Consider the following 15,667-nt stretch of genomic DNA (forward strand, 5'->3'; position numbering starts at 1 on the left):
ATCAAATTAAATAATACAGATTTGTAAAATTTGTTTTGACAACCTATTTACTTGTCCAAATCCTAGGGAAACATGAGCAGTTTCCCGCTGTATAATTACATGCATGTATAATTCCCGCTGTATAATTACATGCATGTATAATTCCCGCTGTATAATTACATGCATGTATAATCCCCGCTGTATAATTACATGCATGTATAATTCCCGCTGTATAATTACATGCATGTATAATTCCCGCTGTATAATTACATGCATGTATAATTCCCGCTGTATAATTACATGCATGTATAATTCCCGCTGTATAATTACATGCATGCTACACTTTAACTGCAATGGGAAACTGAAAATTTAGATGCTGTGGCTGGATTGCTGCAATGTATTTTCATTTGAAACTGTAGCAGTTTTCGAACTGTTTATGTTGTCCAGAGAACAATTGTATAATTTGATATATATATCTTAAAATGTTTTGTTCACACAAAATTATAAGTAATTCAGTGAACTTATTTATTTTAATTGTAAATTGTTTACAAAACTGAATATAATGAGCCCAGGAAGGTTTCCGATTCACAGTTTATATTCACTGAACAGAACGATTTATTTGACATTAGATTCATTATTAGGTATGTACATATGAGAAACTGACTTAAGTAAATTACAGTGAAATTATTAACCAAATGTCAGCATTCTAATTCAGTAAAATGTTTGATTGGCAGGTACCTCAGTATGAAATATTTGTTGGTACAATGTGAAAGAGCAGTTCATAAGGTATCAGTACTTGTAGGTGATAGTTCAATGTACTTAACCACATTAAATAAAGTTTGGTGTATCCTGCAATTTCCTTGAACAAACATTTCTAGTCTAAAGTTAGGTATTGATTTTTAATAAATTTGAAACAGTGCTGATCATTGAACAGGCAATTTTTCCTATGAGTTGCTCATGATGTACTCTTCAATGTTGTCCAATACCGTTTGTGCTAAATTCAGAACTTCATGTTCATGCCCTGCCTTGAACTGGTCATTCGGGACATGGGGCTGTGAGTGATAGTTGGGATACTGGGTCTTCTTGCTGTCCACCCCATGCTCTTTAAGTTTGTTCACCATGTTCTCCAGCTCTGACAGTTTTGTACTATATCTGGATACCTGGCTAGCAAGGAAAGTAATGCTGTGGTCACTTTCCCATTTTCCACTATTTATGTACTCTGCAGCTATTAAAGCCTTTTCCACTGCTTGATGGATTTTAAAATAAAGCCATTCAGTGGCAGTGCAGTCAGTGGACCGCAGGTCATTGGATGCTGCTTTAAGATCACATTTTGCTTGTCTAAACCATCTTTGAGCCTCTTCTGGATTGGACTGGCTTTGTTTTGGGAACGACCAGAATTCATTAGCAGATTGATTTTTTTTCTGCTGTGATTGACTCTGCTTATGCCTAGATGCTTCACTATTCCATTGGTTAAAAAAAGAAGAAAAATCTTCCTCTTTACTAGAAAAGGAGCTTGTGTAAGCGGATGAGCTGCTCCCATTGTCAGCTTGGATTATATCCAGCTGCTTTACCTTTTCTTGAATAAAGTGACACAGTTTGGTTGTCACTTCAATGTTGTTTGGATTTTTGTCTGGATGCCACTTCAGGTAAAGGCGGCGAATTGCCTTCTGCCTATCATCCTTGGGCAGATTCCTTATTTCCTTCAGGTATTCTTGAATTTCTTTCTTAATGTTGTCAAAAGATTCATATTTCTGGCTGAATGCTTGTTTGTCCTTTGGTATATCTAATGCAACAAGATTCTGGCATACCTCCTCAGGCACTTTTTGTTGAGTGAATTTATAGAGGTCAAGGTGGTTGACTACAATGAATGAATCTTGGCCTATTTTTATTTTATATTTTTGCATCCTAATATCTTTGATACACGTGTCTGTGCTTAATCGTTCAATAAAAATTGCATACAGATAATCATTGGAAGAGGGGCCTTTATAACCCACATACTCACCAACTCTGAAATTATGCATAATATCCATTTCTAGTGTGTGAATCAGTTCTTCAGGAATTGGTTCTCCAGGGTTAGGCAGGTCCAGGGAAATCTCAATGTTGAAATTACCAGTGTGGATGCCTTTCCCTTCCAATACTTTTTGGATGTCTTGTGGATTTTCACAGCTCAGCATCAGCACCAGGATTAATAGTGAATCTTTGTTTAAGGCATTCTTCAAGAGTAAATTAATCTCTGTTGCCAAAGAATGTATTATGACAGTTTTCATACTGAATGGTACATTATCTCTGTGCTCCAGGTAAACCACACCACTTCCCATGTTGTTCATCTTAGTGTACACTTGCTTTTCAATGCTAGTGTTACTCAGTTGTTTTGATCCTAAACAAAGGATTGTTTCCAGCTTCTCACAGCAAATTATTTGCATTTTGGAAAAGACATTTTCACAGCTACGCTCAATGTCACTGCACTGACCCTTTAACAAACTCACTAACCCAACTCTAAAACTGGAGGACACAAGAAGCTTGTGAAAATCATTTCTGAACATACAATTGTTTCCATAAGGACATAAGCGCAGAACTGATTCATTAAGTATTTCCTCTGTTAACTGTGAAAGCATTTTGGGTCGAATTTCTTCGGGTAGAAATTGTAAAAGATTTATTTGCTTGTAAGGATCAGGATTTAGATAGCATTCACCCAGATCTAGAAGAAAATTAAACTTTCCTTTTAATGCATTTGCATCTCTTCTAGAACCTGTAGTAATCCTGTCATTAAAACATATTGTGTCCGATGCATACAGAATGCTATCACTTGCTGGAAGATACAATGGCTTTAATTTTTCAATTATTCGTTCCTCTACTTTGGATTCGAGAAGTGTAAATAGGTTATAAAGGGTCCGTTTTACAGTTGTCATTTGGTTTTGATTTAAACTAATCATTTTGCTGCAATCTTCATAAAGAGATCGAAGTACTTGAGTGAGGTGGGACGCTGAAGGCTCCAAAGCAACATCCAATTTCTGGAAAAACTCACGGTATGGAGCTAGGAGTGGGGGAAGCCGATATAAATAAGGGCGAAACTCAAGATAGTTTTGTAAAGAGAACACCACTTGGTTTATTTTTACCAGCTTAGAATCCTCTTCTACAAGAACAATTGGAAGATCTATCAGGGCCTGGACTTCAAAGGAATGCTTTTGAAGAAAACCGTAAGCAGTCTGAAGCACCTTTGATCTGGTTTTTAAGACACTCTGGCTTTTGCAGGGTGCCAAGCAAACTTTCCTAAGGTTTGCTATCACTACATTTTCTGGAGGATTATAAATAGCACCAGCAGCTTTTAATTTATTTATATTACTTCTTGACTGGCTACATTTAGTTGGTAGTATAGGCATAGAGGTCCAAACCAGTTCTTCATCTTCATCCCTTTGTTTCACCAATGAATCTTTTAAAGCAACAAAACTCCTTCCTTCTGCATAAGGAGAATGCAAGTTACGCAAACTCTCCCGAACTTTGTGTGGATAAATAAATTTAATATTTGCTACTTTTTCATAAAAATTTTTCTGAAGGCTTTCCTCATCTATACTACACAAGTATGTGACCAAAGCATCACTTTTCTCAATTAGTTCTTTCAAAGGATGGTGCCGTTTCACTTCTTCAGAAACTTGCGATGCAAAAGCAACAAAATCATCTGAAGATACAGAACACTTCAGCCCCAGATCCTTCAATAGTTTGTTCAAATTTGAATCTTCAAAGTGGCATCCCATATCTGTAAAAAAGTTATCAGGAACAAAATTTTCTGCCGGAATCATAATTTTAAATAACCGTCCACTATTTTCATAAAAATAAGAAATCTTTTGAAATATCCCATCCTTAGCTTTGATCAGTTTTACATTTTCGAGATAAGGCACAATTTGTTCTTTCTTCATTTCATAGGCTGTGATATAACAACAGATTATATTATACAACAGGCGTATGACATCCAGTTTTTGATCATTAAATATTTGTTCAATATTAGGGACAATGTAATCCATAAAGAACTGCAGATCATCAATAACTTGAATCCCCAAATCTTCTGATAGCTCAGTGTTTATCCTTGTTTTTTTCAAAAACATACACGAGCTGTCTAATTTATATAAATGTGGAAACGTGTCACTGAATTGAGTATTGAGAATGTAAATCACATTGTACATCTCGATACATTCAAAAGTCTCTTCCATCGTTTCAAAAAGTGGCAGTGTTTTCAGCTGTTCCTGATATTTATGTTTATCATCACTTGTTTCCATTCCAGAATGAAGGAACCTTAAAATGGTTTCCATTTCCCACTCACTTAAATTATTCCAGTGTAGCTTTGTCAGACGCAGATGTTGTAGAATGGAGTTTTTGTCATCAGTTTTCAGTGAATTAGGTCTAATAAAATTAAACATGACCTTCAATGAAAAGTAATCTGCAGCAATTTTAGCAAACCCAAGCTTTAGCAGAATTCGTGCTACACTAGTTTGGGTCATTTCACAGATTACGCTATTTAACGATCCCAGAGGTGCAAGGAGGTGCTGGTCATCATTATAACTTGGACATAACACAGGTAATATTGCAAGGTCTGAGAATAATAACTTAAGCTTATCAGTCATGTTCTCCTTATCATCATCATACTTTATCTGACTCTCAAAATACTTCCACAATTTCTTCAGCCATTCCACAAACTGCTCATTTTCAGTCCAGTTCAGCCATTGATGTGGATCAGTGGAGTTAATCTGAAACTTATACCCAAGTTTGATTCGAATAAATTGTTCAGCCCTTGAAATTGTGAAGTCTTCTAAAAAACCAGCTGCAATTAAGAAGTATTTATGTTTCTTGTGGACATCATAGTTTGCAAAGCACATCTGGGACTCTGGAAATAAATCATGAAATTTGGAAATATATTTGGGAGAGGCCCGTTTAAATTTTCCCAACATGTTACTTTGCGTTACCAGTAGAGGTAAATTATTTATATTATTATAATTTCCTTCCTTGACATCAGAGAGACAGTAGTCCAAAAGTGCCATGCATCTGGCTCCATCTTTAATAAGGGATTGACTGAGTGGTAAAGGATGGCTATTCTTTGTTTGTTCTGGATTGTTTAGTGGATGAATCTGAAGAAACTTTCTGACTGTGTTAGGGTTTAGAACAAAGACATCCATACAAGCTCTTTCTAAACCTTTCAAAACTTTGGTCATATAGTCAGACTGTAGTACTAAATTAATACCAATGTCTTCCAAGATTTCAATCAGTTTTCCAGTTATGTGAACAGTTACAAAGTGAGGAACTTCAGCTCTCTTTTCTTTAGTCAAACTGGACCATGTAATATTAATGATCTTCTCACAATGAAATTGATTACTTTCATGTCTGACTATAGGAATCAGACAAAGACGTTTCTGACATATGCATCTATAAACTTGATTTATCATTAATTGCCATTCCTGAGGTACTTCTTCGGAAACATGAGGGAAGAACCATAAGTAATGAGGTTCAATACTTTGTTTGCATAATTCCAAACTGTTAAATGTTAGAGGGCCAACTTTGCTGCCAGATAAACTTTTCCGAATATAATCAAGTAAATCTGCATATAAAGGAGCAATCAGGTGTAGTTTTAAAAAGTTGTTCCATTTCATCTTTCCACTTTGTCCATCCTGCTTCCAAAGGTCTCGCCTGGCAAAGTCAACAGCAAAGTTTCCATTGATGTGTACAGGGAGACCGGTCTCTATGGGCAGAGGCAAGAAGCAAAAGGCTTTACCTTGGAAACAATTGCAGCCAATACAAGCGGCAACAGAGCCCCGAGGCAAAAGTATTTGACCCAAGTTAGAACAAAAGGTTTGCACGGACTCAGTTGTTTCTCCATTATCAACACCCACCTTATTTGCCAAAATCCACGTGGTTGGTTGTTTGAAAGAAGATCTAATCTCCATTTCATAAATGGCTTGATGAGATTCCATTTTGGATACTGTCGTCGTAGAACTTGAATGCTGTCGGATGTAATTTTTTAAATGTTCTTGTTCGCTGACGTTTTCCTGAGACATTTCTACTACTGCAGCAAATATTTCCTGCAATTCATTTGTTCTTTTGTCTATTTTATGAAAACTGATTTTCTTGATATTATTCAAAAACAAAAGGAGACTATCAGAATCTTCTTTCAACACCTCGAGCAATTCTAAAATGACATCCTTAGTGACTGCTTGCTTTGAGATATCTGATTTTTCTACCATTTCTGCAGTTCTTAATGGCAGCCGGAACATGGTGCCCAGTTCAAGATTGAAGAAAGATGGAAGAAAGGTAGTATAAATATCCTCAAATGTGTTTTTAAACTTCTGGTTGACTATAAACATACCACCTGGAGAATGTGGTTTTGCTGTGGCAAGCACAGCCAAATGTGGGTCAAAGATACATAACATACTGTCACCTGACATAAAAGATGGGCAATCTGTCAGATGGTACACTGAATTAAAACCAAGGCCATATTTTCCAGTTTTCTCTGGGCTGTTGCGTTTGCCACCTTCTCCAAGTTGTTGTATACCTTCAATATCTTTGTCTGTAAACCTCTTGTTGTTGTAAACACAAAGTGCAGGCCCTTGAAGTGTGTTCCATTCCTCACCAAAGGTCTTTGTGTTGCCATGTTTTCTGGGATCCCAAATAAAATGAATTTCCGAAGCTTCAGCATCATCTGCGTTCTGAATCAACTCCTTTAGTATATCTTTCTTGGCAGGATAAGCTTTGATGATATTTTTTAAACGCACTGTCAATTTTTCCTGCTGGCCAAATTCCTGTGCCCATATGGACATATCTTTGACCTGTAGATTTTTCATGGCCCTGTGTTTTGTTGTCTGAACGTGAAAGCGGACAGCTGTTTCTCTAGCTATCTGATTATGGCAGAGATTAACATCATCGCCTACAAGCCATGGTGTGTCATTGTATTGTAATGTTTGAGCAGAGTGCAGGATACAGTGTTGATTGGGTAAGAGAACACTTTGCAAGATGTCTTCTTGTTCTGGTGCTTCAATGAATCCAGTTGTTACAATTCTGAGACACACAGCAAGATCGCTATCAGAAAGTCTTTCTCCATGGTATTTTTCTGACATTCTTTTCAGTACAGAGACATAATCTTGTAGTTGAAATTGTTCCTTAATCTCTAGGCACTTCCACAATTCCTCACATTCTACAAATTCTTTGGGAAGTTCATAAAGGTATGGAACAACATCAAATGAAACCTTACGAGCAACCAGTTTGACAGGCACAAAGTGTCCATGAGCTAAAATAAAGGGAAATTCCTGAGCAGCATTGTATATTTCTCTTTTTGATTCTGGATCTCCCTTTAATTGCTTAGTCAAGTAGATGTAACATTCCTTAGTTATTCTTTTCAGATCACAAGTTGTTAGATTATTACATGTATAAGTATATTTCAGTTGTTCCAACACTGTCCCAACGGGTGGTTGTCTGTTCAAACCTAGAAAGGAAACTGCTTCGGTTGATAGCTTGTTTCCTTTTAGCAGTTCTTTGTCTAAAACCATTTCTGTCATATTAACTAGTGATTGGCATTTACAACTGTATAAATCTTTTGCTTTTGTCAAAACAATGGTATCTATAGGGCCATTATTTTCCTGACAATGAGGAAGAAAAGCAGGAAGAAATGGTACATTTTGTAAGCTTTGCTGTTCGTCATCATTGAGTTGAATTTGGTCTTTAAGCAAATCCAAGATATGACGAACTCTTTGATATGCTTTGTTCCTATCAAGGTCCCATGTTTGTTTAATTGTCTCTGCTCTTTCAAGTAATGCAGGAAAAGCAATTTTGTCTTTTACCATCCCCAACATTTCTAGCCTTAACAATCTCTCAGGATGGAGAAAATCTTCAGGCGTTCCAACAAGAAACCGTCCATCTTCTTCATCATAAAGACAAGCTAGCTTGCCTTCTGGATGTACAAGATTTTTGATATACTGGAGATCCTCCTTCCCACTAGCTGGCATGCATTGTTTTATCCTCAACATTTCATCAATAGATGAATTTCTCATATCAATTGCATTGATAATAAAATCATTCCTAGTTTTAGTATTTAGAACATTTATGTTCTTAAATACAATTTCCTTGTAAAACAATTCCCAATTATACGTGTTTTGCTCAATGGAATGCCCACATCCACAGGCAATGAAGCTCTGTTTAACCCACTCTGGCAAGTGAACTGAAATAAAGGGTTTTGAAAGAAATTTGGAAAATTCAGAAACCGCAGACTCTCCAACTCTTTTGTTTTTAAGAATTGGAGAATCTAAAAAACGAGCCTGGTTTATTGGGCACCAGTCTTTTCCATTGCTAAATGCTTTGACCGTAACGCCATTGAGTCCATGTGCAACTGCCTTGTAGAAATTTTCCACAATTACTCGAAACTGATTATCGACATTTTTCACATTAGGCCAAAATGTGTAATAGTCATAATTTTCAAATTCTCCCTTTTGTGACATTTGCTGCATTAGTGAGATAGATGTGACATAAGCTGTAGAAACCGCATCTTCCAAAAGGGCTTGATTCCAATCTCCCTTTGGTCCAGAGCTCCAAAGGTTCTTCCTGTTTGAGGTGACTGCAAAAGATCCATTTATTTGAACAGGAAGACCGCATTGAAGAGAAAGAGGTAGAAAGCAGAATACCTGTCCAACGTGGGCTTCGGTGTTTGGCATCCAATGACCCGTTTCCTTCTTCTTTTTGAGGGGTATGGCCACACTTCCAAGAGGGGGGGCAAAATAAGCAGATGCTGTTTTACTACAAGCAATCTGCAAGGCCTTTGCCATCCCAAAACATGAATGAACCAACCAGTATTTGATCTGACTGGGATTATCTATCATTTCTTCCATGAACTGTATAATCGTTGATGTGCTCAAACTTCTAATTTTTCCAGAGAATTTAATTGTGCTTTCCAACATGTCCACAGCATTTTGTTGCATTTTTTTAATTGGGAAATTATCTGCCATCTCAATTATATTCAGTACTTGTCTTTCCATTTTGAATACAGAAATGATCTGGTTTTCATGGGCCGAATGCTCGCTGATAAATTTCAGTGAAACTTTTCTCACATTCTTTAGGAATATGACAAGATCTTTTGACATTTGCTTGAAACTATCGACCAAGGTCATGATGTGTTTCTGGTTATAGTATTTGTTGGAAAGCCCTGATACTGCAGCCTCCTCTGGTGTCCTGAAGGGTAACTTAATGAGAGTTCCTTCATAGTAGAAATTTTCTCCAGTGGCATTTTTAAAATTACATCCAAATATTCCATTGTAAGGGTTAAATTGTCCAGGAAATCTTTGAATTAACTGTTTATGCTCATAAAGGTTAAGTTTTATTCCAGGGTTACTTACAGAATGGATATGTTTCCCAAGATGAGTAACATTTGGATCAAAAATAAGCAAGTACTTTCCACTGAGGATTGACGGGACATCAGTTATGTGGTAAACAGAATTAAATCCAAGTCCAAATTTACCTATCTTATCAATCTGGTTTTCTTTGGAACCTGTTCCAATTCTTGTTATATTGTGAAAATCATCATCAGTGAAACACTCATTATTGTATGACCAAAGTGCTGGTCCATGGCACGCGGCCATGCCAGGATCAATAAGACTTTCAGGTGAATCTTTATGTTGTCTCATGTCCACTAAGAAACTGCAAACTGTTGAACCAGCATCTTCGGCATTTTGAAGCAGCTCTTTAAAAAGATCATGTTCTTGATCATATTCTTTTAGAATGTTCTTAATTCTCAATACAATAGGTTCCACTTGTCCATATTGCTCTATTCCAATTAATTCGGGATTCAGAACTTTGCTACTTAAAGGAGGCACATTCAGCCATTCAACTATTGCAAGACTTACTTCTTTATGAACAACATAAATGTTTTCGTTTTTGTTAATATCCTCCAGTGTTCCCTTGTCTAAATCACAGAAAACAGTCTTGGAACATGGTTTCAAGCAGAATCCACCTTGGGTGCCTTTCCACACAGGAACTGGAAGGTCATTATTAAATGAAAGATTATTTCTGCGCATCCAATCAAGAATGGAAATGACGGTCTTTAATTCACTCGGGCTGCCATAGCCAGAGTTCAGTTTAACTGTATTATCTTTTATAGAGTAAAGGATTTGAATTGTTTCATCATCGCTGTAGCCTGCTTTGACTCCACACTCAGTCAGTAACTCTCTGTACTGGGATATTTCCTGTGGGACTCTCTTTACATAACACCTGAGATCTAGATTTTCAGGATAGGAGAAAACAATTTGCTGAGGGTATGCAAACCCAGTCCCATTCCACACCCATGGCTGTTCTATGGCCAGTAAGAGAACCTTAAATTGACTGAGGTGCTTCTGCATATACTCATAGATATTTTGCAAATCCGTCAGAAAGCTGCATTGCAAGTTTCTATTGGTGCATACTTGGTGAATTATGAAGAGAAGGTTTTCAATCACCTTCTTAGGTGGTGGTAGGTTTAGTAGTCCTAGGATTTTGCTCGCTTTCTCAGTAAACTTGTCAGTAAGTGGCATCATTAGACCAATAATGTTGGCAAACTTTGAATCTCTTACATTTTCGGGTTTATGAAAATCAATACTTATTTTTTTACTTTCTGTTGATATTTTTGGAGGACTATTACAGGGTACCCAATGTAAAGACAATAATTGTTCCACAGTTTGATAAGAGCAAATGGCTAAAACAGAGGTTGTATTGCATACTTTAATTAAAGCTTCGGCTTTTTTAAGTATATTGTCAATATCACTAGCCTGACTGTGTTGTCTGTCGATCAATCGTGCCACTTTTAAAAGGTCATCAGGTGAAATACTATCGTCTTTTGATTTTAGCCCAAGCTTTTGCAATGTCAGCAAAACTTTCTCATCCATACAATAAAGTGAAGGGGGGAATAAGTGCTGACACTCTGGCTGAAAGAGATGTTGAAAGGTCACATTGTGTGGATCAAATAACACAGAAGTCTGCACGACTTTGTCCTTTAATGTTAAAAACTTAAGAGTTTTGCACTTGTTGAATAACTCTGGTTTTTGTTTAAAAAGTATCTCACTATTTTTTAGAATCCAGAGCATTACCTTCTCGATTTGTTCAGGCTCATACTTTTGGGTCTCCACACCTTTCAACATGAGCAATGCAATGTCTGCCGCAGTCAGCAATTTCCCCTTCATCAACATGAGTTTCCTGTCCTTCTCATCAACACACTTTAATACAGTTTCTGGTAAAGGCATGTCATCTGGGATCTCAGGGTAAACATCATTACTCAGGGCTCCATGTGTTCCAGCTGGAATAAGCCCTTTATTTGTAGACCCAAGTGACATCATTTGTTCAAAGATTGGCAACTTGAATAACATATTTATCTCATCAGTATCAAATATGGATGCTTCAGCAAGGAAATCTCTCAATGATCTTCTGTCTTCAATTGACATAGAACCAATCTCTTTTACTACTTGATCACAACCCAAATTTAAAAACAGTTTCAAAATATTATTTGGGTTTGGTACAAACACATACTCAGCTAATTGCGGATGCTTTAGAAATTCATCACTGTTTCGAACAACACTACCTCCAGCTCTTGTGATTATACTGGAAATTGTATCTGGCAACTTGTAACCGTTTTGCATTTGAAATATTGTTGTTATATTCTTGGACAAATGTGCTAATTGGAGGCTGTTTGTGGAATCCTTTAGAGAGTTAAGTGGTATAAGTGGCAACCCTTCAAATTTATCTAAAGTTTTACAATTCTTATTGAGAAAGTCCCAAAACTGTGCAAGCCACTGTACTGGAGGGTGCTGGCTGTTTGTGATGTCCCATGTCACACGACCAAGCTTTTTAGTCCAATTATCTGGTAGGGCTTTTCTAATTTGCTGTTTTACAGCACCCACATCCAAGCAGATGAGATTTGAAAATATTTCTGGAAGAACAGAACAGAAAGAATTTCCATTGCAAAGTCTCCAACACCATAAATTAAACTTAATGCTTCAAGTATTTATAGTGCAAGGCAAACACAGCTAAAGATTTTGTAGGCTATCAAAATTATTTAGATACAGTAAGCAGTCTAAGATAATTATATTAGAAATATTTTATATTTTCAGGAGCAGGATATGAATCTAGTTTTGCAGTGAGCTTTTAAAGTTGCTAGTTAATCTTGGAATGAGGCAAAAAGGATCAATGAAATCACAGGAATGCCTTTCAGCTATTATTGAATGGTTATAGCACAGGAGGTGACCATTCGGTCCGTTAGCTCCATGCTCACCCTTGAGAAGAGCAAATCTGCTAGTCCTACTCCGCAGCCCTGAAACCTTTTCAGATTAAATTTTTTTTAAAAATTCTTTTTGCGGGATGTGAGCGTCGCACCTCACAGCTCACCCTGAAAAAAAATCAAAGAGTGGCGAATGTCGTGCCCCTGTTCAAAAAAGGGAATAGGGATAACCCTGGGAATTACAGGCCAATTAGTCTTACTTCAGTGGTAGGCAAAGTAATGGAAAGGGTGTGGTAATACCAAGTATTGCGGTACCTGAGAGGTGGATGACCATTGGCTAGACCCAGGAGTCTACCATTGGCTGATGTACATAGCTCCGCCCTGAGAGGCGGAGTATAAGAACCAATGCCGTCCCAGCAGCCTTCACTTTCTGTGTCGAAGCTGCTGGGGAACAGTTCTAGCAGATTAAAGCCTATTAGTTATGACTCACCTTGGCTTGAGAGTAATTGATTGCGCATCAATTTAATCTGCTACAACTTCAGTTGAAAGGATGGATCTCCGTATCAAACTGGAGTGCCTTCAGCTCAGCCCCCACGCAGACAACTCTGCTGCTATCTTCAAACATTGGCTGGCGTGTTTTAAGGGCTACCTCGACACGGCCGCCGACACCCCCACGGAAAGACAAAAGATGCACCTTCTACGCTCGCGGGTCAGCCCTGGGATCTACCCTCTGATCGAGGAGGCGGAGAATTATGCTGCAGCTATCGAGCTGCTAGAAGGACATTATATCCGCCCTGTGAACCAGGTCTATGCCCGTCATCTGCTGGCGACTAGGAGGCAAAGCCCCGAAGAAATGCTGGAAGACTTCTATTGGGCGCTGCTGGTGCTGGGCCGAACCTTCGGGGAACGAGCACACGGAACTTTTGATCAGGATGCTTTCGTGGCAGGTATGACTTCCCCCGATATCCGCTGAAGGCTCCTAGAAATGGCCACACTGGGACTTACTGAGGCATGGGCCCTGGCGGGGTCCATGGACGTTGCGTATAACAACGCGCTGGCTTTTGATCCCGGACGCGCGGCGGCCCCCTGGGCTGCGTGGCACCCCGTTGCGGCAGCCCCTCAGACCTTCCCTCTAATCCCGCAAGCCTGCGCGGCGAGACGGCCCGCTACCGCCGCCGGACAACGCTGTTTCTTCTGCGGGCAGGCGAATCATCCCCGCCCGCGCTGCCCGGCCCGCACCGCCACCTGCAAAGGGTGCGGCAAGAAGGGCCACTATGTCGGGGTCTGCCAGGCCCCCGCCATGGCCGCGGTCTCTGGTGACTATCGGCAGCCCCCTTTTCAGGCCCCGGCCATCCAGTGCCCACCGTCACCCCCTATCCTCAGCCCGCGTGCGGCCCGCGGCCGTGGCCATTTTGTCCCCCGGCCACCACGCTGGATGGGTGGGCGCCGCCATTTTGTCCCTCGCCGCCGCCATCTTCTTCATCCCCGGACTTCATGTGTGACCCATGGCTGACGCCATCTTGGATGGGGCCCCAGGCCCCCAGCACAGCCGACTACACGCTGCCCGACCAGAACTCTCCATTACTGCACCTGGCCTCGGTGACTCTGGACCAGAGTCGGCCCCGGACGCTTGCGAAAGCTACGACGACGATCTCCATCAACGGCCACGTGACGTCGTACTTGATCGACTCTGGGAGCACGGAAAGTTTTGTTCACCCTGACACGGTAAGGCGCTGTTCTCTTGTCACCCATCCCGTAAACCAAAGGATCTCCCTGGCCTCCGGGTCACACGCGGTGGAGATAAAGGGGTTCTGCCTAGCGAACCTCACTGTCCAAGGCAGGGAATTCCGCAATTTCCGCCTGTACGTCCTGCCGCACCTCTGCACAGCCACCCTCCTTGGGCTGGATTTCCAGTGCAATCTGCAAAGCCTGACTTTTAAATTTGGCGGCCATATACCCTCCTTACTGTCTGCGGCCTCGCGACCCTTAAGGTCGACCCGCCTTCCCTGTTTGCGAACCTCACCCCGGATTGCAAACCCGTCGCCACCAGGAGCAGACGGTACAGTGCTCAGGACCGGACCTTTATCAGGTCGGAGGTCCAAAGGCTGCTGAGGGAAGGGGTCATCGAAGCGAGCAACAGCCCCTGGAGGGCTCAAATAGTGGTGGTAAAGACCAGGGAGAAACATAGGATGGTCATTGACTACAGCCAGACCATCAACAGGTTTACGCAGCTGGATGCGTACCCTCTCCCCCGTATAGCCGACCTGGTAAACAGGATCGCGCAATACAAGGTTTTCTCCACGGTGGATCTCAAGTCTGCCTACCACCAGCTGCCCCTCCGTCATGGTGACCGCCAGTACACTGCCTTCGAAGCAGATGGGCGGCTCTATCACTTTTTAAGGGTTCCCTTCAGTGTCGCGAATGGGGTCTCGGTCTTCCAACGTGAGATGGACCGAATGGTTGACCGGTACGGCTTACGCGCAACGTTCCCGTATCTTGATAACGTCACCATCTGCGGCCATGACCAGCAGGACCACGACACCAACCTCCAAAAATTTCTCCAGACCGCGAATATCCTTAATCTGACCTACAATAAGGATAAATGCGTGTTTAGCACCGACCGTCTAGCCATTCTAGGCTACGTAGTGCGAAGTGGAATCTGAACTCACCTTGTCTCGAGAGTAATTGATTGCGCATCAATGGGTACTGAGGGATAGGATTTGAGCATCTGGAAAGACACTGCTTGATTGGGGATAGTCAGCACGGATTTGTGAGGGGTAGGTCTTGCCTTACAAGTCTTATTGAATTCTTTGAGGAGGTGACCAAGCATGTGGATGAACGTAAAGCAGTGGATGTAGTGTACATGGATTTTAGTAAGGCATTTCATAGATTTCATAGAATTTCATAGAATTTACAGTGCAGAAGGAGGCCATTCGGCCCATCGAGTCTGCACCGGCTCTTGGAAAGAGCACCCTACCCAAGCCCCTTTGATAAGGTTCCCCATGGTAGGCTTATGCAGAAAGTAAGGAGGCATGGGATAGTGGGAAATTTGGCTAGTTGGATAACGAACTGGCTAACCGATAGAAGTCAAGAGTGTGGTGGTGGATGGCAAATATTCAGCCTGGATCCCAGTTACCAGTGGCGTACCGCAGGGATCGGTTCTGGGTCCTCTGCTGTTTGTGATTTTCATTAATGACTTGGATGAGGGAGTTGAAGGGTGGGTCAGTAAATTTGCAGACGATACGAAGATTGGTGGAGTTGTGCATAGTGAGGAGGGCTGTTGCCGGCTGCAAAGAGACATAGATAGGATGCAGAGCTGGGCTGAGAAGTGGCTGATGGAGTTTAACCCTGAAAAGTGTGAGGTTGTCCATTTTGGAAGGACAAATATGAATGCGGAATACAGGGTTAACGGTAGAATTCTTGGCAATGTGGAGGAGCAGAGAGATCTTGGTGTCTATGTTCATAGATCTTTGAAAGTTA

General features: G+C 40.6%; 1 protein-coding gene across 4 annotated transcripts in view; it reads right to left on the reverse strand.

The window, feature by feature from the left end:
* Positions 1–480: 480 nt before the first annotated feature.
* The window catches only part of sacs2 (sacsin molecular chaperone 2), a 126,715-nt gene continuing 111,528 nt past the window's right edge, over positions 481–15,667 (reverse strand). For all 4 annotated transcript variants that reach the window (XM_072492504.1, XM_072492501.1, XM_072492502.1 and 1 more), the window contains one exon: positions 481–11,899. In XM_072492504.1, the coding sequence (XP_072348605.1) occupies positions 924–11,899 (10,976 nt within the window). In that variant the 3' untranslated portion in view covers positions 481–923. The remainder of the gene's footprint in view (positions 11,900–15,667) is intronic.

This window comes from Scyliorhinus torazame, chromosome 29 (genome assembly GCF_047496885.1).
Source record: "Scyliorhinus torazame isolate Kashiwa2021f chromosome 29, sScyTor2.1, whole genome shotgun sequence".
NCBI lineage: Eukaryota > Metazoa > Chordata > Chondrichthyes > Carcharhiniformes > Scyliorhinidae > Scyliorhinus > Scyliorhinus torazame.